Raw genomic sequence first — 23945 nt, 5'->3', positions numbered from 1 at the left:
ATATGAAAAAAGTGAATATTACTATAATGCTTAAAATGGCGTGCTAGTGGGAACTTCTTAAAAATACTGTTGATTTACTTTCTGTAACATTACAACAAAACTTTTTAAATCACATGATTTTACGCAGTGTTGCGAATTTTACCAGTGTTTATTTACCCTATCTCCAGAACGGTTTAAAATATCAAATTGCTGTAAACGGCACTGTGATCTTCAGATCTATTGGAAACCATTTACACGATTGGATGACGTTTTCAAGCAGTTTTCTGAAATCAAGGCTTTTAAAAAACGTCAAATTTTCAATCCCTTTGAACTTTGTTCCTATTCAATCGAAATCAGTCGTATCATGATCATAATTTGGAGGCGGAAGTTCATGACCTAAAAAGTATAGATGTATGACCTATAAAATGCCTTAAAACGTGGAAAATGATGTAAAAACTGTAAAAAAAGACAATTAAATTTGTAGCTGCATAAAAACTGTAAAAAAATGACAAATTTGTAACTGTATCTTTAAAAGAATACAACTGTATCTTTAAAAGATTGGCATTGTGTCCGCGATACCAGAAAATATGACGTAGCAGTACATGCAGGAGGTTTTTGAACGCGAATTGCGTCTGGATTAGATTGGGAATAGGTAAGGAACAACCCTCTCCGTACCATAACCCTGTTCACTGTGTGCGTAAGGCATCAGGGGGAGTGCGGCCTGTGCTGGGCCTGTATGCCCTTAATAAGAAGGTGATAGCTCCCAAAGTACAGGTGGAGCCCATCAGTGATATACCGAATAAAGTAAGCAAAGCAGAGTTCTTTAGTAGCTTCGACTGCTCAGCTGGATATTATGGAACAGGATTGGATCCTTCTTTATATCAATACACTAGTTTCGTGTACATGGGGAGGCAATATGTTATGTGTTCGCTCCCAATGGCAATCAAAAGTGCACCAGCTATTTTTCAAAATTGCATGTACAACTTCCTTGACAGGACTACGAGACCATTTGCTACTATTTACTTGGATGATGTCTTCGTCTCAAGTCCTTCATTAGAAGACCATTTCCAGTATTTGGAGCGTGTTTTTGAAACGTTTCACAATGCAAATTTCTCGCTCAATTTCAAGAAATCTGACTTTATCCGGCCTGAAAAAAATTTCCTCTATCATGTTATAAGTGGATCTACTGTGAAACCAGATCCCAAACATAATGATCCAATCCGGTTCCTAAAAACAAGAAAGAATTGAGGGCATTTTAGGTTTAGTTGTATGGAGACGCCGTTTCGTGCCAATTTTGGAGCTCTAACAGCACCATTCTATGACCTTAACAAAGACAAGAAATTTGTAATTACTCCAGAGTTACTGGAAAATTTTAAGAAACTTACTGAACTTGTAAGCCAATCTCCAGCCTTAGGACAACCTGATTTCTCTTTAACATTCCATATGTATTCAGATGCCTGTATAGAAAATTTGGCTGGGTATCTTGCTCAGTGGTCATCGAGGAACACAGATCCAAATGTCCTACAATATGCGGGTCGTAGGGTTCGACCTCACGAACTCTCACTTTCGATTTTCCAACTGGAAGTACTTTCTGTGTTATTCCTGTGAACATTTTTCACAGTGTGCTCTGTGTAGGACTACTGTAATCCACTGTGATAATGCAGCTGTAACTCATGCTTTCACTTTGAAGAATTTAGATAAAAGGACAACACCATGCTATTAAAGCTGCAGAGATTTGATCTGATTTTCGAACATCTTCCCGGAAAAAGTAATCACGCAGCAGACGTGTTGAGTCGATACACAACGGAAGTCCCATCTAAATCCAAGCAAAGATTTGTAAATATTCTCTTAGTGAAGGATACACCAGTCTTCGACTTAGAAGAAATTAAAGAAAAACAACGATCTGATGAGTTTTTCCGAAGGACCAAATCTCTTGAAGAAGCTACTGAATCGGGACTATTCTTTTACACCAGGGCATTCTGTATATGAAGAAACTGAAAACATTGCAGGGGCTACTTGTGATCCTTTAGGAGTTAAATTAAAAAAATAGTTAATGCTATCCATACGACAGGCCACTTTGGAGTCCATAAGTGCTTCTCTTTCTGTAGAAATCTCTTCTACTGGCGAGATATGAAATTCGACATCAAGAAGTACGTTAGAGACTGTATTCGCTATGCAGAAACGAAGTACGCTACGTCATCTCGAAGGAAGATTGTGTGATCGAGGCAGACTCGACTCATTATAAACTAGGCACCGATATAGTTGGAAAATTGCCGTGTAGTCACGGATATTATTACATTTTATCTATAATAGATATTTATTCGAAATTTGTGGTGTACTATCCAATGAAAACTGCACATGTGAAAGAGATTCTTGCTCTTCTTGAAAATAGATATTTTCATCTAACACCCTATCCTCGTTCTGTGTACTTACCGGTGCTATTATGCACGTCGACCTTGTCATACGTCCCTGAGAGTAGGTTAGTGCAACATTTTCCTGATGTTGGCTAGAGCTGCGTATTATTTCTCAGGCGTCGAAAAAAACTTATTCATTCATCACACTGGATATAACAGAATCACATTGGATATAACAGACTTATCAGGTTTAATTACATGGAAGATTATCGGGAAATCAAAGAGTACATACTGATATGATGTTCATTGACTGTTTTTTAATGGTTTAAATTGATATTTTGCTTCTTTTCTTCGTTTTATTTTCATGTTACTCCAAAGACTCATACCATTTTATTATCGAAGGCTTGTGCAACAATAAACATACTCCAAGTAATATATATGTTTTTCAAAATACCAGCCAACTGACTACCAAGGAACTAAGAAGGTAAGATTGGTTATATTTTTATTGATATTATTTCTTATAAGTTCGTCAGTTTATTTGGTTGCTCCAGAATGCAAGAACCTTAAAATGTTATCAGGTCTAATTTGAACAAAATTCCGTTGCGCCTTTGTTATAAAATTCGAAATTAGCCTGACTCTTGTTAAAAAGTTATTTAATTTAAACATAATTCGTAGAACTTAAGAGTAGTGCGTTTTAAATTGTCATCTTATGAGAAAATGTGTTTACCTCGATGCAAAGTCACAAACATATTTCCAAAATTAAAACAATGTCAAAAACTAATGAAAAGTATCGAAGCTTACGAAAAATGAAGAAACAATAGCTGAAACTTGGGGAAAAAATGACTAAAACAATCGCCTAAAATCGAAAAAATGTCCTAAAAGCTGAAAATTGGCAAAATATAAAAAAAACACTTTAAAATTACAACTCCTTGCTTCAGAACGATTTGTAATATTATGTATATTTGATGGGCTCTGTGTCCGCGATACTAAAGAAAAGATGACATTTCAACAATGTCCGTTCCCTAATCATTATGTTAGATACTAAAGTATTTTGGATGTGCATTGTGCCGTTCGTCTCACTGTTGTAGAGGACTCCAAAATGTGGATGTTTGTGACACTGTAGCGTCGTTAGTTTCTCTCAGCTCTTTTGATGTATTAGTTTAAAAGTTACAACATTTAAAATGTTTATCATGCCAGTTTGATTAAAGATTTATTCTAGGGGCATAGAGTGTTTGAAAACTCATTACAAAAGTAGAATATCTTATGATTTTTATCATTACACTTTCATTAAAATGCATATCCTAAGGAGAAAAAGGTCTCAAATATTTTTCATAAACCTATTCTCTCCGTGCGGAGAACGGACATTTCACCTCGTTCACTTAGAATCTATCTTCACTTATATCTACACTGGCCGTCATAAATTAAGGAACAAAGACAAAATGTGCAGTAAAAAAGAAAAGGGGGGGGGGTGAAATGCAGAGAAAATGGATGTCATAATACAACGAGCATTGACAAATGATCGGGGAAAGATTGTGCGAATGAACTCGCGATTATACTGCTCTCACACGACTTCGTAAAGTGCTAGGTATGGGCGAGGACTACATGAGCTCACGGAATTGTTGGCTGACTGTGTGTGTAGAATGCAGAGGCAAATCTAGTGGAGAGAAACAGGTAAATATGGCAACGAGGCATCATTTGTCGGATGAATTACGCTAGTCTGCCATTGGTAGATTGGATGTAGAGTAGCATCAGGCCGACATGGCCCGCGGCTCAATGTCGATCGAGTCGTAGTCAACAGGTTATGGAGCAAGTTGCAGAGAACGCACATTGCTATGAGAAGTAACAGCGGCGGTCGACCGCGTGTGATATCGGCCAGGGATGATCGATATATCCATTTGAGAGGTCGAACAACCAGATCTGCAACAGCAACTCAAATGAGTGTGGAGGCTGTTGCTGCCACTGGACGTCCTCTATCAACGAGTATAGTACGCAGGCGACTTCACGAAGGTGGGTTGTATGCCAGAAGACCAGTGGTGTGTCTACTCCTTACCCGGTGTCACAAGAAGCAGTAATTAAATTGGGCAAGAGCGAATGTGAATTGGACCCAGAAGCAATGGCAGTCAGATCTCTTTACTGATGAATCTAGATTTTCTCTGGACAGTGATTCTTGACGCAGATTGGTCTAGCGAAAAACAGGAACCCATTACCATCCATGCAATATTCCTGAAAGAGATAGATATGATGGTGCAAGTGTGCTTGCATAGTGTAGCATCTCGCTTGGAAAACGTACTGATCTGTATGTTCTCCCGTGTGACACAATGACAGCTCAGCGCTATAGGAATGATGATGTGGATCGTCACGTTGTACCCTTTGCACGTGCTAGAGGTAAGGGATTCATTCTACAGGACGATAATCTTGATCCCCATAGAGCACAACTGGTCGATCAGTTGGAGCAACACCATATTCGCCATCGAGATCCCCGGACCTCAACCCGATCGAACATATGTGGAATACTCTAGGGGGGACGCATTGCGAGCCTTGAACCACCTCCACGAACTCTTGATGATCTTCAACGGGATCTGCGTCAACAATGGACCCAGATACCAAATGAGCTGGTACAAACACTTATTATCAGCATAAGACGATATAGTGAGTCCTGTATTGCTATGCGCGGTGATTACATTCCTTATTAGTGTCAGCAAGCCATCCTTTTGGGCTTCAGTGTTTCCGAGTTTCAGTGCCACCTACGTCCAGCATAATATTTTTCCCACGGGTGTACATTCATTTGGTAGTTTTTCTTGTTGTATGCCGCAAAATAGGTGCTTCTTTAATTTCAATAACAGTTTGTTCACCAGCATGCGTTTACTTTCCTTATACACCTGAGTATCCATTTGTTGCTTAATTTATGACGGCCAGTGTAGTTAACTTGCAACTAATTAGTATTCAAAAGTTTTTAACCCTTCTTAATTATTTCAATTATTAGAACTGCAGTCTTTTTCAGGCAATGAGTTAAGAGTACTACATACTACAAATTTCATGTACAGAACATAATACACTTCATTTAAGAAAACAAATGCCTTCTAATTTCTCCTTTTCCGCTTATGGTTCCTTTCTCCGTTTAAACTTGTCAGTATTAAGCATGAAACCATATTATATTTCAGCCATACCATTAATCATACGTACAATTATACTTTTTTCTCCTGTACACTCACTGAAATATTTCAATACTGGTAAATTGATAAATCACTGATCTAAATAATTGGAACATACACTCGTACGTAGATCATTTAGTGATAAAACTATGGTTTTAAAACTGTATACTTTTAAAGACTAATTAAGCTATTTACAGTGATATCCCAATCATTATCTAGATTTCTTCGTCAATACTAATTTTTGGATTTTTGTACGAATGCAGAATGAATCGAATTTATTTTATTCTATTTTTGATAATCTGTTTTATGTAAAATACAGGGAATAGACAAAAAAAATCTAAAAACACTTCATACAATAGTACAATGGTTTTGGAGGAACAATGGTACAAAATTCCAGACACCATGATTCAGGAGCTGTATACGTCCATTCCACGTCGGATCCAAGCTGTTTTGGATGTAAAAGGAGGCCCCACACCATACTAGATATGATTTTCACACTTTTGCAAACGTTTTAGATTTTTTTGCCCAACCCCTGTATGTATGTCATTAATGATGGGTTTATGTTTAAATACATGATTTGCTGGACCCGAAATAACTGTGGTTGTTCCTACTAAATCCTTGATGTGTTTATTAGAGGTAAAGGTAGTACTGTGGAATCCTGCTGGTAAAGTGGAACCCTTGCATATCACAGCTTGCATGCGCTACTACTGGAAAGAGCAAGAAATTATGCTTTTAGTTGTCCAAGAGCCCACTGTAGTGTTCGAGTTCAGTTTGACGAGACATGTGCGTGCGGAGGAAGTTGTTTTGATTTTCTTTTGTGAACTTTTTGCAAGGTGAGATTCGTATTGTAACTTGATGTACTTTTACTGATTATAGATACCAAATGACTTGCTTATTAATCTATCATAGTTATACGTCTTTCCTTTATGTAATGGTCTAAGTTATCTTTCAAGAGTAAGGTGTAAGGAGAAGTAAAAATCAATATGTCGAAGGTGGTACTGTGGAGCCCTGCCTGTGCCGGTAAAGTGGAACCCTCTGAACTTTTCCACAAATCACTAATTGTCGTTCTTATGTCATTCCAGGTGACCAGGAAACAACTAGGCCCAAAACAGAGTGAAAATATGATTCATGCAATCAAAGATATTAGAGAGAAGACAACAGGAAGCCAGTTTCTTCAGGAGTGTTCTCGTGTCTCCTCAAGAAATCAGCTCAATACCTGAGTTCACGAGAAAGCGTTCTAATAGAGGACGGAAGGCATCCAGCGCATTATTTTATTTATTTATTTATTTTTTACAGCTTCACCTTACAAGTTAGCATTGGAGGGGACATTGCACAAAATTAGGGGAAACAATGCAAAGCTGTTGAAGAATTGTCTCAAATTAAAGAAGAATGCAACAGATGCAGAACAAAGGACAAAAATGTAGACGAAAACTGTCAATTGAAGTAGCATCTGCGTCTGAAGACGAATCAATTGATTCTGGGGAATCAGCTTTAAGTATCCTGGTTAGAGAGATTTGTCCGGACACTGACAATGTAGCGTGTATATTTTGCAGTCATTTTCTGAAGACACTAGAGGCGAGTTATGGATTCAATGTGTAAGTTGTGAATTGTAGTGCCATGTTGACTATTCGGGATGTGAAAAGGACATTTACATCTGAGACTTTCGTCAGTAAATAGACCGTAGAGAGCTTTTTCTACATGATCGACAATAGCGTGGATTGCCTTTCCTAGACCTATTACGGGGAATGTAAACCTAGATACCTTAATAAACGAATACATTTATCGTGAATACCATCCTGTATTTGATTTGGTAAACTTTTTAATTCAAGTATACTGACAATGGGGTTCCACATTACCACCTTACTTTTGAAGCGACCGAATTTGGAGTATTCATGAAAATAAGAATTATTTTTATCTAATTATGCATATTATCTAAATTTGATGGTACGTAACACTGGCAAACATAATACAGACCGTGTATACAAAGTTTGGGTATATTTTATGTGCTTTATAAAATTGTACATGCCAGAAACAAAATGGGGTTCCAGAATACCACCTTTACCTCTATTTTTAATTATACGAATAAATAAATACACTAATGCACTCACACTTTCCTGGATTAAACTTTAGAGAAAGTTATTGGTATCTATCTATCTATCTATCTAATATATATATATATATATATATATATATATATATATATATATATATATATATATATATATATATATATCGGGTGTTGCAAAATAAGTGTTACAACTCTTGGGAGGTGACTCCTGTCACTGAGACAAGAAAAAAAGTTCTCTTCAACTTTCTGCTATCGGACATAGTTTCAGATCTACAAGGTGCCGAAAGCGTGGGAAAATGACTTTCGGACGCCAATAGTTCGGAAACTATCCAACATAAAGAGGGCGGGTAAAAAATTCACTGAAGAAGTCATACCTGCTCTATTGAATTTTGCATGTTTCACAATCCTACCGTGCACGCGCAAGGGATTCCCCAAAGGAACGTAGGGAGTCCCGGATAATCTGCCAAATGAAACTTGGTCTAAATGGATATGAATTGATAGGCTTTCTACCAGGTAACAATAATTCGTTTGTCTTAAGTCGATATCTGGAACAAATACAAAATGGCGGACACCTTCATGTCCGTTGTATGTGGTTGCATAATCTCCAGGTACGGATGCTGCACAACAGTGACGTTCTGAGTATTAATTGTAGTGAATTTGAACTCAAATGCTCTAGAAAGACATCTGGAGCGTCGGTAGAGCATAACAGATGAAGGAGGGTAATTCACATGTGTCGAAACACTTAACGAAAAATGCCCAGAAATGCACTCATACTCAGTAAAGGTGAGTTAAAAGCGTCGGAAATGTAAGGATTAGCGTCAAGAACATGAAAGCCATTGCCAATTCACCAATAATATTCCTTCAAACCGATGCAATATGATATGCACGGTTGCATACCAATAAGGATACAATAACTGAGGCCAAGTTGAAATTGTGCAATTGGACGCAGTAAGAAATTGGGTAAACTAAAGGAATGTCACTAGGGGATCGCATGATCGATATTGAAATGTGGCCAATGTGTGTGTTGATATCAACATGTAGCTAGTGAACAAATGTCAAATGTCGCACTACTGTTGGACACCGTCTCACGTGCGAAAACTAGGAAAATAACACTGCTATTACGTCTGGTGCACCTTTTGGTAGAACGTAACTAGAACACGATTGTATCGATGTCCTCTTTGTTTGGGACATTGTCCCACAGTCGACACATATGAAAAGAAATCTCTTAATGCATGGTTCAAATTCTGATAGAGCGTGAAAATAACAAACTTGTATCATGTCCCACGTCTTCTGACACATATGACGTACTCGAAATACTGTATAGGAAAATACCTCCAGAAATTCGTATCTTACACACAGTGCACATGGCAAGACAAAGACGAAAATGAACCGATTAGGCACATTTAATACTACAGCTGGAACACCATACATATGGAAAATAAAACGACATGAGAAATAGGAAGAAACGTCTTAAAGCTCTGATTGTTTACAAGTGTGGAGTAGGAGTAACAAAATGAAACACACACGTATGTCAGGAGGCTGTACAAGAGGGCTTGCCAAACAAAGTGGGTACTCCTCAAAGAAATGAATACAGAGAAAGTGAGGCTTCTTCGAACCTCAGGGCTAGAGCGCTCGCTTTTGCTCGCGTGGTCGCAGTTTCCAATCCTACTGGGAGCCCACGCCCTGAGATTCAAGACCCGAGTAGTTATTTTCCTATTTTTCGCACGTGGGACGATGTCCCAGCAGTAGTGGGACATTTGACATTTGTTCATTAGCTACATGTTGATATCAACACACACATTGGCCACATTTCAATATCGATCATGCGATCCCACTTGTGACATTCCTTTAGTTTACCCAATTTCTTACTGCGTCCAATTGCACAATTTCTTGGCCTCAGTTATTGTATCCTTATTGGTATGCAACCGTGCACACCATATTGCATCGGTTTGAAGGAATATTATTGGTGAATTGGCAATGGTTTTCATGTTCTTGACGCTAATCCTTACATTTCCGACGCTTTGAACTCACGTTTACTGAGTATGAGTGCATTTCTGGGCATTTTTCGTTAAGTGTTTCCATACATGTGAATTACCCTGCTTCATCTGTTATGCTCTACCGACACTTCAGATGTCTTTCTAGAGAATTTGAGTACAAATTCACTACAATTAATACTCAGAACGTCACTGTTGGCCAGCATCCGTACCTGGCGATTATGCAACCACACACAACAGACATGGTGTCCGCCATTTTGTATTTGTTCCAGTTATCGACTTAAGACAAACGAATTATTGTTACCTGGTAGAAAGCCTACCAATTCATTTCCATTTAGACCAAGTTTCATATGGCAGATTATCCGGGACTCCCTACGTTCCTTTGGGGAATCCCTTGCGCGTGCACGGTAGGATTGCGAAACATGCAAAATTCAATAGAGCAGGTATGACTTCTTCAGTGAATTTTTTACCCGCCCTCTTTATGTTGGATAGTTTCCGAACTATTGGCGTCCGAAAGTCATTTTCCCACGCTTTCGGCACCTTGTAGATCTGAAACTATGTCCGATAGCAGAAAGTTGAAGAGAACTTTTTTTCTTGTCTCAGTGACAGGAGTCACCTCCCAAGAGTTGTAACACTTATTTTGCAACACCCGATATATATATATATATATATAGACAGAGAGAGAGAGAGAGAGAGGGATTTTCTTTCACGCTTATTAGTAAAGAAAACGTGAAATATACCGTGACGAAATACATCACAGCACAAGTTATTCCGAATACAAAAATACATGGATCTGCCGGTTCCTAACACTTCCGACTTCCTTCCGAAGCATTGAGTGTCCATTGCTGTTAAGGCTTACCTCCTGCCTACTTTGGACCCTCCTTGAAATAAAGGTATATCCGAAAACTCTACTGAGAGCATATCTGAGAATTACACCCTGTGGGGAGTACCCTGTACACCTATTGAAAATGAATGAAATATACACTTTTGGATTGTGTATGCGTGACTTCCTTTACGCTGATGAGGACCACCATCCACAGCCTCTGGAATTTTGGCTTTTTCGCGATTTTGGACAGCTCTAGGTCTGAGATTATGCACGTTTCGCCATAGGTCCATATGAACCTCTTCTGTTATTTTGATGTGAGGAATCACCTCCTACAGTTTGTCGGTATAGTTCATTAACACCCTATATATATATATATATATATATATATATATATATATATATATATATATATATATATATATATATATATATATAATCTGCTAGTCTTCTCCGTATTAACTGGGTTTGAAAATTGATTTCAAGTTATATTTTTGAAATATTTTCTTACGTATATATAAAAAGTCTAGGCAATAAGGGGACTGTAATCGAGATCTTTTGAATTTATTTTTACAACTCTTCAAGAGGCTTCTAATAATAATGGATCGAGATTTCTTTCTGATTTCAATTTTTTATTAATAGATTCGGATTTGATAAACTTCAGACTTACAGTGTCATTTTTCCAGTGCTCGAGTTTACTCAATATTTTTCCAGAACTAAAAATTTGGTTTTCACTAAAAGAATACTACATTTTCTTTTCGCTGCTGATTCTTACAAGCACAAGAGTGAGTTAACGGTTTTGGGAATGTTTCGGTCAGTTACTTGCTTTGTGCGACAAACTACAACGAAAACTCTCTAGCATTCATACTAAAGATCATTGTGTTACACTGTCTGAAGATTGATGTGACTTTCTATCAGTTCTTAGATTCCAGCCGATACTAGTTCTTGCTCTTCAAAGCGAAGAGCTTTTGCACTACGGCTTCCACCTCTTCTTGTTTGCTGAAACTTCGCGGTTAGAGGAAATGAGCCATAAATCGGAACAAGTAACAATCTAAGACTGGGACGTCTGGATTACATGTTAGTTGTCATAGTTCAATTCCCGTAAGTTCCTGGAGTTTATTCCATGTCGTTCGACATGAATGAAGTTTTGTGTATTCTTGATGCAGGATTGGCTTGCTTTCCTTTCACCAATGCAGGGTTCACATATCAGCTCTACCTGTTGAAAGTATAGGTTGGCATTGATTGTTCGACCGCTCGTTACGAGCTCGTAGTGGATTATCCCTTCATAATCCTACCAGATGCAATAATCTTATATTCAAAACACCCATGTTTGGTACAGTTTCCGGTATACGGCTTTTGTTTACTGGTTATACACGTTAGGATAACGGAAAAATATCCACTTTTCGTCGTATGTTTCTACTATTTTTAAGAAACTCATAATCAGATCACGAGGTTTCCCCAAAATTTCATGTACATAATTCGTGTGCCTGAGATGGAATTAATTCGAAGGGCATAACTCGGGGGCTGCCGATGCATTTGCGGAGTTCGTAAAGATCACAAATCATACTGAACCCCGAGTGCCAGTCATGGGATTTATCTCTATGGTTTGGAGCACTGCCTTGAAATCCAAGATTTTGGGCCCATATAGCCTTAGCTGATGGGCGAAATTTCTTTTCAACCCGAAATTATTACATCTTCTAGTTGTTCTCTGATCTACTGATTTTCACTTCTCACACAACAAATGTTTCGGACTGTTTCCGTGGCATAATGGCCAAGTTCGAAATCGTAAAGAAAAGTTCTCGTATTAGAGTCTGTTGCACCTTTCCATTTGCAGCTGTCTAATCACACACTGAATGCAACACATCATAATCTATGTCACAAATTACAACCATCTATACCTTTGCTAGCGATAACATTAGACTGCTTTAACTAATTCGGCCACGTGGCATACACAAGGCAAATGATGCATGTATGCCAGTACTACAAAACTTAAAACTCACTGTTGTATATATAAGAATGATGACCAACTACAGTTTTTGTCCAAAAGAATTAACCAATATTGACGCTAAAATAAAATTTAGGGAATAACATTTATTCGAACTATTTACATCTAACTTTCCATAAAAGAGAAAATAAATTTATTTCTACAATCAACAGAAACCCTACTTCTTTGTTTTGCATTATGAAAAATTTATCCATTCTAATCTCACGAAATCAGAAACATAGACCAGCTTATTTATAAGAATTTATAGAAGGGTATCGCTCATAAATTTTAAAAATATAACACAAATCTAAATTTTAGGTATCCTGTAGTTTAGGACTTACGCGCTTTAGAACTTTTACATCTAGTTGCTTTTAAGCACTACCACTTCAGGACTTGTGCATATTCCATTCACTTGCTTTAGTTCTGAAATTCCTCACCACCACACAGAACTAAGACACGGCTGCCACAATGCAGCTAATTCCAATGATAACAGGTATATTAGTAATATTAAACTATTATCTATTCTGCAGTTATATATGAATTATATAAAATAACTTACTTCACTGTAAGAATGATTTAAAATTCCGTCAGTACCTTCACTCAGTTCGGAAAGAGGTAGTCAAAGCCTCATCATAAATCAGATTTATTTGTCAATGGTCTGTGCTATCAGAAAAATGAAAAGTTTCGGCTTGACCTAACCTATGTCATAGAAAATATTAAAAGTAATACCTTCTAGATTAAGTACTTCATTGAGGTGAGAATGTGTACTTTCTCTCAATTTTTAGAAACATTTGTAATCTACAGTGTTTTTAGCACAGATGCGACGGAAGCGCCACAAGAGATTTCTTGGACTCATGCAGTTTAGATCTTGTACATTTTAAGACTAGAACACCTAAATGATTCTTGTGCAATTTAGAGCCTGTGGACCTATTTAATTTTAACGATTTCTGCACTTTAAAACTGGCGCGCGTGAAGCTGAATACAGTTTCGGATTTGTGCATTTTAGGACTACTGCCGGGTTCTCTTCATAGATTAACATTGTATGCCCTATTTTTCCTCTTTAAATTTACATATTTGGTCTAGGAATTAATTCGTGCGGGTGGACAAGAGATGGCGCAACGAACGGAGCGTCCCACAGTTCCGTGTATCCACACATATGTTGCAAACCCCTGTCATCGCGTATCGTTCGTAGTATAGGGCAGTGGATTAAAGCGTCAACAACACCAGTTTGTAGTTAAGTGAACATGGCGCAATTTGTGCCTGATAAAGTGTTTTTGCGGGGTGTCCTGCTGCATTACTTTAACATGCAGAAAAGTGCGACTGAAAGTCATCGTATTTTGGTGGAAGTGTATGGTGACCATGCTCTAGCTGAGCGAACGTGTCAGAAGTGGTTTGCACGGTTTAGAAGTGGTGATTTCGGCTTGGCAGACCAAGAGCGAGCTGGACAGCCAAAAAAATTTCAAGACGAAGAATTGACAGCATTGCTCGAGCAGGATTCGTGTCAAACGCAGGAACAACTTGCAGCAGCATTAGGCGTTGATCAAACAACAGTCTCCAAACGCTTGAAAGCCATGGGAATGATTCAAAAGATGTCACATTGGGTTCCACATGAATTGAAAGACAGAGATGTTGAAAGACGAAAAACCATTTGCGAATTGCTGCTTCAACGACAGGGCAGAAAGGGGTTTCTGCATCGAATTACTACGGGTGATGAGAAGTGGATCCATTACGAGAACCCTAAACGAAAAAAGGCCTGGGTGAAACCAGGTGAACCAGGTCCATCACAACCAAAACGAGATATTCACTGTGCAAAGGTTATGCTGTGCATATGGTGGGATATGAAAGGTGTGGTGTACTATGAGCTGCTGCAACCGGGTGAAACTATGAATGGAGAACGTTATCGACGACAATTAATGCGTTTGAAGCAAGCTCTGGCCAGAACACGACCAGAATGGGAGAACAGACATGATAAACTTATTGTTCAACATGATAACGCTCGCCCACATGTCGCAAAACCGGTCAAAACCTATTTAGAAAATGTCGGATGGGAAGTTTTACCCCACCCACCGTATTCACCAGACGTTGCTCCTTCGGACTACTACTTGTTCGATTGCATGAACAACGATTTGATTGGACAGCGGTTTACTTCTTCAGAAGATATCGAAACATGGGTCTCTGACTGGATCGCTTCCAAGGATGAGGACTTCTTTCGCCACGGAATCCGTACATTGCCTGACAGATGGGCGAAAATGGTGGCTAGCGATGGACAATATTTTTCTTAAGGTATTTATGTATTTTGTGTTTGTACTACAGCTTCAATGTGTGCGTACCAACCGCACGAATTAATTCCTAGACCAAATAAAATTAATAAGCATGACTCGAAAACACCTTGAAATACGACTGCAATTCTAGTAATTTAAATAACTATGAAGAATTCAAAAATTTAAGAACACAGGTGAGTTATTTCCATTTGATGTGTTCGTCGCATTCGATTTTACACATTTAGTTTCTTAGAACATAGTTCTAGACAGTCATGAAATCATTTTATACTATATCGAGTTCTTCAATCGTAACAACTCTATAAACGACTTGCTAATGTCTTAATCATTAAGAAAATATACAAAGAATAATTGATCGACGTGAAGAAGGATAACAGAGTTTTAACATTTTTACATTGATAAATTACAATACGGAAAAATAATGAGTTTTGACGCATAAACTAATTTTTTAAAATAATGAACCATAAGGTTACAGTTGTTGCTGTTTCACAAACAATGGTATGTTATATACACACCATTCAGGTTTAAGTGGTACAGTATTTTTGTTCACAAGTAAATAATGGATCGACATTTATTTACTTCAATTCTAGATACTGGAACTAGGAAGACAATTCAGGTTATAAAGCAGGAAATGTAAGAAAAAAATCTTTATCACCTCACAACCATTACTTCTATAAGGAAGATGGTTCGCCAGGAATATAATTCTTCATTCTTAAAGCATTCACATGGTGAGAATTTTCACTGAAACTGTTTTGGATATTTTAGCTGTGGGATAAATTTACCCCATAATTTTCAAATGCTTGGCCAATTTTCACAAATATAATGAATGTATTCTTTGAGATTTTAGAATTATTTCTGTTGGTGGAGATGAAAGTAGTCAGAGTAAAAACGAAAATTTATTTCAAGCTTACGGTTGAATTCGTAAATAAGGAGTATAGAGAGAGTATTTATTATACGATGAAAATTTCGTCAAAAAATTCTATTTTTATGAAATATCCATGAGTTTTCTCTGAGTCGTAAAAGTTACTGCCACTGATTGGGGTTGAAATCATTTTCGAGTAAAATGTGAAATCCAACCCCCCCCCCCGAAAAAAAAATGTACTGCATTGCCAGCAATAACAAACATTACGAGATGTATAATATAGAAAATAGTGGAATATTCATGATAATTAGATCGACATAGATCGACAACAATACAAAAATGAGAAATGGTCTGAATTACTAATATTACTGTTCGTAATAATAACTATCATGCAATTACTTGAAAGTTCGTATCACCCATTGGCGATGTTGCCAGGCATGGTAATTCTTCGCATCCTGATCTAGAATTACTTCTGTCAGACGCAACTCCTTGGACGGATCTTGCAGCCACTCTACGATTACTTTCCGATGATGCCTGCAATTAAAACAAAGACGACTTTTTGAAGTGAATCTTCCCATAAAATTTGTAATAAACTGTATGTGTACGTTTCATCTGAACAACCCAAATAAACTTTCAGTTTTGTATTTAAATTCCATTCTTTATTGAAAATTGTGTTGGCAATATGTTATAAGATATGTCTTTTATATTATGCCATAATATTAGAATATAATAAAAGATATAAAAAATGTGATCTTATCTTAGAACATCACTTTATTTAGAATTCGGTACTGTAATAGACTGCCATAAAACATGACCTACTGTTGAAGGACACATTCGGATTAATTCAACTTACTACACTTTTGTTCCATCTAATCTCTCAGAACCCCGATGGGACTAAATCTTCGACTGATAACGTTATTTTTGAAGAAGAAATTCAAAACTAAACATCCAGGGAAGATTTGAACGTTGATTCCCGCGACAACTTTTTAACAGCCTCCTTAAAATACAGGTATAAGTTGTGCAACTATGATTAGAAAGAACGCAACCTTATGATATTCAGTTCATTGATTAAGTTATGGTTAAGGACTTTACGTTGTGGTTATATCTGATCGTAGATACGCACAACAAACTACATAGTAACACGACCAGAGCTGGAAATATATAGCAGGTATTCTAAAGATTGCGCCCAGGGACCATTATTGTACAAGTCAAAATAAAGCTATACATATATATTTGTATGCCTTTCGAATCCTCGTTTGTAGACACAAATTGCACTATGTGGCAATGTCGCAAATAAAGAACTATAGATTAGATCTACCAATTTATCAAATAGTTATATCGATTCTTTCCAGATAGCAGCTAGTCGATATTGATTGACACTAGCATCACTTCTTAGTGTAGCAATCGATTCAACTGCCAGGGTGTCTACTCAAATTCCAAAATGAAATTTCGTGACTTTTACGTGACCTTTTCTTTACAAAACCATATTTCCTAACATTCTCAAAAGCGAATTTGGGTGCAAATTAGGCCGAATTTTCAAGCACGCGATAGAAGAATGCTTTGCTTGCGATTTAGTAGCGTCTAAAGCCGACCATAGACATTTTTGGTGGTGAATTTTGACGTTTTATAGAACAAAATTTTCCAGTCTGTGCTTATATTTGTACAGATAAAAAAATTCGTGACCCAAAAGCTAAATTTCGTGACTTTTTCTTGACTTTCATGACCGTTTTTTGATTTCGTGACTTTTTCATGACTTTCGTGACCGATAGACACCCTGCTGCTTATTGTATTCGTAGAGTAATGCTAACGGCTCCAAGTTAAACTGAGACGTTGGCACATTGTGAAATTTTGATTCTCTACAGCGGCTGAAGGAGGACTCGGAGGACATACCGTAACATTTTCGCTTTACTTTGGTTTGTAAAATAGTGCTCTGTGGTCCATGGGCGCCATTTTTAGAACACCCGATACATATATAAATTTAATTCTATACTGAATGGGGCCGCGGTGGCTCTGTGGTAGAGCGTTCACCTCTGGTGCTTGGGTCCCGGGTTCGATTCCAGCACCCGCCAAGTGAACTTTGTGGTGGACAAACACCGTGTGAGTGGTTTTCCTTGTGGTTCTCCCGTTTCCTCCCACTTTCTTCATTCCACCATTTCATTCATTCCTCATCATCACAGTCTCATTTAACCTAACCGGCATAACTGTGGGACGTAAAACTCGAAGATTTCACTTCATTTTTTTTTCTACACAGAATGGCATTCGCCACATACTTTATCAAATTTATTTAAGTAATTTTGAAAAAATACTTTTATTAATTGGATTTTTTGAAATATTACCTGTAATTATGCCCGTACTTACACATCCAATCTAAAGATATAATAAGGCTATCAAAAGAAAAGTAAAATAGTTTATTTACTTAAGACAGAAATTCATGCATTTTTAATCAAGATGAGTTAAAATACTAACTCTGCTGATTGCATCCCTAAGGATTTCCATTTTTCACATAAACAACCAGTTTAACAAGAATTCTCATTCCAACTTTGAATCTTTGCAAATGAGTTTATAAAATGATATAATTTTCATGCGAGTGATCTAATCTGGTGAACAAGGCCACAGAATAAATGGCTGAGATCGTTCAAGGCGCAATGAAGTGATTTACTGTTTTAACACATCACTTTAACAATTTAAATAACTATAGGTTTCCGAGAGAAACTCTATATCTGATACAGTCTTAAAGGCATTTATATAATAAAAAAAAAATCAATGTAAGGAAGGAAGGCAATAAAAGCATACCATACTTGATAATTCTTTGGATTATCTTCTATAACTTGTTTTACATATTCCAACTCTTCATTCAAGTCTTTGTTCATGTGCTTAAGGAGTTCCCTCCTAGAAAAACAAAACAGAAGTAATGTCTAAAAATATAATAAAGATTAAGATCTTACTACTTAATAAAAATAAGTATGTTAAGTGCAATATATAATTCAATATTGTGTATATATAATATTGTATATAATTTATTTTTGTAATATGTACAATATATAGTTACACAAGAAATGTTACATGTTACTCTTTTCTTTTTCAGGCAGCATATAGTGCATCTTTGATAGGTGTGATAAAACAAATACTAAAATTACCAAGTATATCGAATTTTATTCAGCCAGGAGGAAAATGTATGATGCTGTAACAAGAATCCGAGAAGTCGTTTAAGCCTCTATCATTTCTGAAACTTTGTGAACAAACTACAAATTACATAAAAAAACAATAGGTCAACTAAAAAATGAAAACAGGTATTACTTTATGTATAAAAGAACCAATGCTACTGTGACTTTAGAAATATTTGTGGAAAACGTCCAAGAGATGTGTGTATGCAATCACACAACATTAATATAACAAACATTATATATGTATGAGAAGTCAAAAAGTAAAGGGACTTTCGAGAAAAGGTACATTTATTCTAATGATAGACAACTGAAACATACATTATTTTCTACATAATCTCCCTGCATTTCAACGCAATTTTCCCAACGTTTCACAAGTTTTTAGATTCCGTCGGAAAAAAAAAAAAAGTTTTTTGGTTGCACCTGTAACCAATTTTGTACCGCATCAATGACTTCTGTATCGGTTGCAAATTTTCTTTCCCTGAGCGCTGTTCCTGGAGTAAGATGGAATACGCTGAGCCATGACTAATATTCCATCACTATACCTTCAAAGACTTTCAAATCGTCTTCAGTCGTTGACGTCGATGGTCTATCCGATCCTTCCTCGTCACATAAAGAAGTTCTTCCCTGTTTGAAATGCTCTTATCCATTCGTACATCTTGCTTCGCAATAAACAGCTGTCACCATACTGGGCTTGCACTTGAATAATTTTCGAAGGTTTTACACCTTCCGCAAACAAAAAGCGAATCACTGCCCTCATTTCCTCCTCAGTGCAGATCGACAATGGAGCTACCATGTTTAACGGTCTGTTACACTCTAACGACTAACGCGGGAATAAGACTGACACGTTACATAGAAGTGTTGCGGACGACACTAATTCATCACTGGATACTAGAAGTGTTACCAAACCCTAGTGAGAGAAATTGCAAAAATCCCTTTACTTTCTGACTTCCCCTTATATATATATCGGGTGTTCTAAAAATGGCGCCCAGGACCACAGAGCACTATTCTGCAGGTGAAAATAAAGCAAAAAATATATATAATTATATACATTTCGGATGGTTGTCTGAACACGCGATTTGCACTATGTGGCAACATCGCATTGCAGATAAAGGAGCATATAGTTAACCTACCATCAAATAGTTACATCGATTCTTTCCAGATGGCAGTGAAGTCTATAGACGTTGATATTAGCACCATCTATTAGCGTCGGTACAAAATAAAACAATTCACTTGCTAATAGATGAAATATTTACCAAGTTAAGCCAAATAATTTCTACAAAAATACGTATTTTAGCTAAATGAGTGTAATTTTCTTTTGTAATGAATTTGTGTTCCGTACCATTTAACAAAACTTCATTTTGTACTCAGTTGGCAACACTGCATTACATATGATGTTATTGAGCATGCATCTGTGGATATAATGTTTGCTTACTATACTGTTGTGTAAATACTATTTTGATTACTTTAATCATTTTGAATTTCTTTCTGTGTCAGTGTATCTTTTGCATTGCTATCTTCACATGATTGTGGATCCTTCTTTCCTCTGTATCTCCTGTGTTTTGGGGTGTCGGGACGTAAAACTTTGGTTTTCTCACTTTTCTTCACTCCTTTATCGATTGTGCATTGTTTGATTGGGCAATGCTACTATTAATATAAGATGTTTCCTTGTTAGAAGTTTTTTTTTTTTTTTTTTTTTTTTTTTTTTTTTAATAATGTCACGCCGCAGTCTCAGTGAGATCTCAAAATATAGGCCTATACATAAATTTTTAATATTCCTTCTAAAATAGGCATAATTACATAATATAATTATTGAAAATGAGTGCATTAATTATACAATAAGATCGTAAGAGGAAAGAATAAAACGTAAAACACAGTGGGATTTGAACCAGGTAAAAATGATATCTTACAAAATAGGTGTTAAGGAAACATGACTTAGCACGCTCGGCTACCAAGCCAACTGCGAAGTACGATGCTGTTACACTATATTCTATGTGAGTACAATCCATACAACTATCTTCAGCTTTCTTTATTCATAATTGTCTTTGGTAAACAAAGTACGGTACATAAATTATTTTATTCTTAGCCAGCAAAGATAAAATAATACTTTCGAAAGATAATTTAAACATACTTTATATAATAACAGAATATTTGACATTTCAAAATTTGAAGTGATGGAATGATTGTTGGTGCAGTTGAAACATTTTAAAATTTAGAAAAATAAATGAATATAATTGTTATTTAGATAAAGTTAATTTGTGTCTAAAATCTAAAATCTAATGCCCATAAATTACAAGCTCATGCATTAAGAAAACGGAAAACATTTACTGTACTGTGGCGTACTTTTTGTGGAAGAACAACATGTAATCTGCATTCTTAAGTGTAGGAAACTGCTATCAAATTTTCAAATTGTATTTATTTGTTTATTTACAGTTTCAAGAATAACATGAAAGTATCGTTTTTGTTTAATCATTACTTTTTAAGTAGCATGGCGTGCAGTTTTATGAGCTGTTGTCTACTTTATAATCTTTAATTTCATTTTCCTTTCTTAATATCTTAATCCGTGCAGGTTTACTTTTGGCTCACCATTCGAAATAATTGTAGAAAAAACATAATTCTTTCTCTAATTTTCTTCTTAGTGTTCCCTAAAAGATTTGCGGTGGACGACATGAAAATATCTCACTTAGCATAGATAAAATTCAAGGGGGGCGCCAAAAGTAATTACTGAAAAATTATAATTCTTTTACGATTTACGTATGAATACGGCATAAAAACTACAGTGCAAAAACCACACGCCAACCTGCGCTAGGTGGGAACTAAAAAGCACGAATGCTATCAAACCGAGTCAGAGCAGAGAGCAGGGCGAAACTGGTGTGCCCGCGCTCATTCCCGTCAGCGATGGTGGCTGTACTCATAAGTTAGGGTAATGAAAAGAAGTAGGTTTTGGCAATGATACTAGTTTCAATGCACTTGTCTGGTTTTATACTAGTAACGCTCCACTTGTAAACATAAAATACAACTTCCGTACACTATGCAGAAATACACCGCCAGTGTGAAATAGCATCTAACAGAATCACCTTTCATATGTACTCACTTATTTTATCCTCCATAAAGCACTAGTAATGATTTTACAGTACTAACCCTACCTATAAACCTAAATTACTTTGTATTTAATTCTGTCGCCTGCAGAAATTTGTTCCTTATAAATATGTCTTTTCATGTAATGTATTCAATTTTGCCTGTAAATTTTCCCAAATGGGGAGCGCCGAAACTATACCAGCACCCCTTAATTCATTCTAGATTGTTATTATCTTAGGGCATATCCAAATAATTGTACAGATAGGGGTGCCATTCGTTCCGGAAAATCTAGGACCGTCACGGAATCGAGATCTGCGTCCCGGCGTCCCGAAACTATTTCTCGGGACACTTAAATGTCCTAGATTTTAGCAAGAAGAAAGGAATGGAAATTATAGTTTGCTTTCTTCACAGGATTAAGTATATAGTCATTTTCTTCAACTTCTGAGTATGGCAATTCAAAAGTTAAAAAAAAAAAAAAAAAAAAAAAAAAAAAAAAAAAAAAATACATAAAACAAAAATAAATGGATTTAATTAAGTTAAAACATGGATTTAACTACTTTGACATGGAACAAAGCATTCGTTTCCTTGAATCAGGGACTAAATGTTTTACTGCTTAGTTTTATTGTTATCTTTAGTACTCTGTTTCAATCTGCATCTTTCTTATGATATATGCTAATCAATAATTCCTGAATGATATTTTTGGTAACTTTCCGCTGGAGGTTCAAGAAGAAAAATAGTTATAATTAATGAAACTGAACATACAACAATGGGTAAATGCTTGAGTATTTTTTTTAAAAATAAAAGCTTATGAGGTGTGGGGAAACGGACTTGAAACATCACAGACCCTCAGAAATTTTAAAAAAGAAATTTGCTTACCAGGGGGGGGGTGTTAAATCATCTGCTTACGTTTGCTTAACTAGGGAGAAGAAGGCCTACTAAAATGACTAAAAATGTGATTACGTAATACTTGAACAACTCTATCTAATGAAAGAAAGTAAATTAGTATATAACACTTCTTTTCATTGTAAGAATTTCAAAGATTCTCTTAATTTAGTAACGTCCCGGATTTTCATTTTTGAAATATGGCAACCCTATGTACAGATCAATAATATGGCTGCAAACTGATATGCCTTAAAAATGTTAATGTAAAAAACATGAAGCAACTGTACAATAATTGTATAAATAGTCTCCTGCATGGCTGGACGAAATTTATGGACCTGTGCAGGGTTGAATTTGTAAGGTGTAGGTGCAAAGCGACGGTGAATATAAGCGCAAACGAAGATCCTTTGGGAACTACAGTAGCTACTCATATTATAACTTAAAAGCACTAATATCTCTAGTAAGGCCGTAAGTTTTAGGAATCTACTACCTCTTCCGGTTTCAATATTAATTGAAAACATATATAATGTCATATAAATAAATTCCTTCACGAGATGTACACGTGACACTGTTACTTGTTTTTATGCGAAATCTATTACATTATGGTATTTTGTAGTTTGTATTAGGTAAGCGTAATTCTAGCTTCGTTTCCCAGTATGAGTCACAAAATGTTTGTCGTTAATCAAGTAACTTGAGATAATTGAGGATCTACTGGAATTAAACCTATAAGACTTAGCTACAGTGGGGAAATTTAGGAATAACGGTATAAGGAATCATATCCTTACTATACATAACCCAGCTAAATTCTGTCGAGCAGGATATTTGTTATAATGCATACGTGTATTTCATGGGTACAGTCTGCGGTTTTTTTTTTTTTTTTTTTTTTTTTTTTTTTTACATGGCCTTGGTGGAAAAGGAAATTGACGTCTTTCTTTAACGCTTTTTTAATATAATATCACCTCTCATTATATCCAGTATATGTTTCCCTTACATAATTAATGTTTTATTAACTGATGTGTGCGAATGAATGTGTTTTGAAGATATGATCATTCAATTCTTTTATAGACACAATATTTATTTTTAATTGCCATTTTATCATCCCACTCCTACTCCCTAAGTTCACTTTGTCTTGTATTAGGTGCGCGCGAGATCTCTTGATTCAATCCCAGCTCACGCCAAGTGAACTTTGTTATGGATAGACACCCTGTACAAGGTTCTCCTGTTTCCTTCCGCTTTTTTAATTCACATTTCGTTCACTATAATCATCATCATCTCCTCTCTTAACCTTGGGACATAATCGTAGAATACTAAAGTGAAAAAATATGCGCAGAT

At 36.3% G+C, this 23945-nt stretch overlaps 1 protein-coding gene across 1 annotated transcript in view; it reads right to left on the bottom strand.

The window, feature by feature from the left end:
• Fnta (farnesyl transferase alpha) overlaps nucleotides 1–23945 on the bottom strand; it is a 48790-nt gene that overhangs the window by 9030 nt on the left and 15815 nt on the right. The window contains exons 3-4 of the mRNA XM_081764811.1: nucleotides 18289–18384; nucleotides 15895–16029 (exon numbers count right to left, since the gene is read on the bottom strand). Coding sequence (XP_081620937.1) covers nucleotides 15895–16029; nucleotides 18289–18384 — 231 coding nt within the window. The remainder of the gene's footprint in view (nucleotides 1–15894; nucleotides 16030–18288; nucleotides 18385–23945) is intronic.

Source organism: Thermobia domestica, chromosome 1 (genome assembly GCF_964235325.1).
Source record: "Thermobia domestica chromosome 1, izTheDome1.hap1.1, whole genome shotgun sequence".
NCBI lineage: Eukaryota > Metazoa > Arthropoda > Insecta > Zygentoma > Lepismatidae > Thermobia > Thermobia domestica.
Note: the sequence above shows the minus strand (reverse complement) of the source record. Positions and strands in the feature narration are given on the sequence as shown.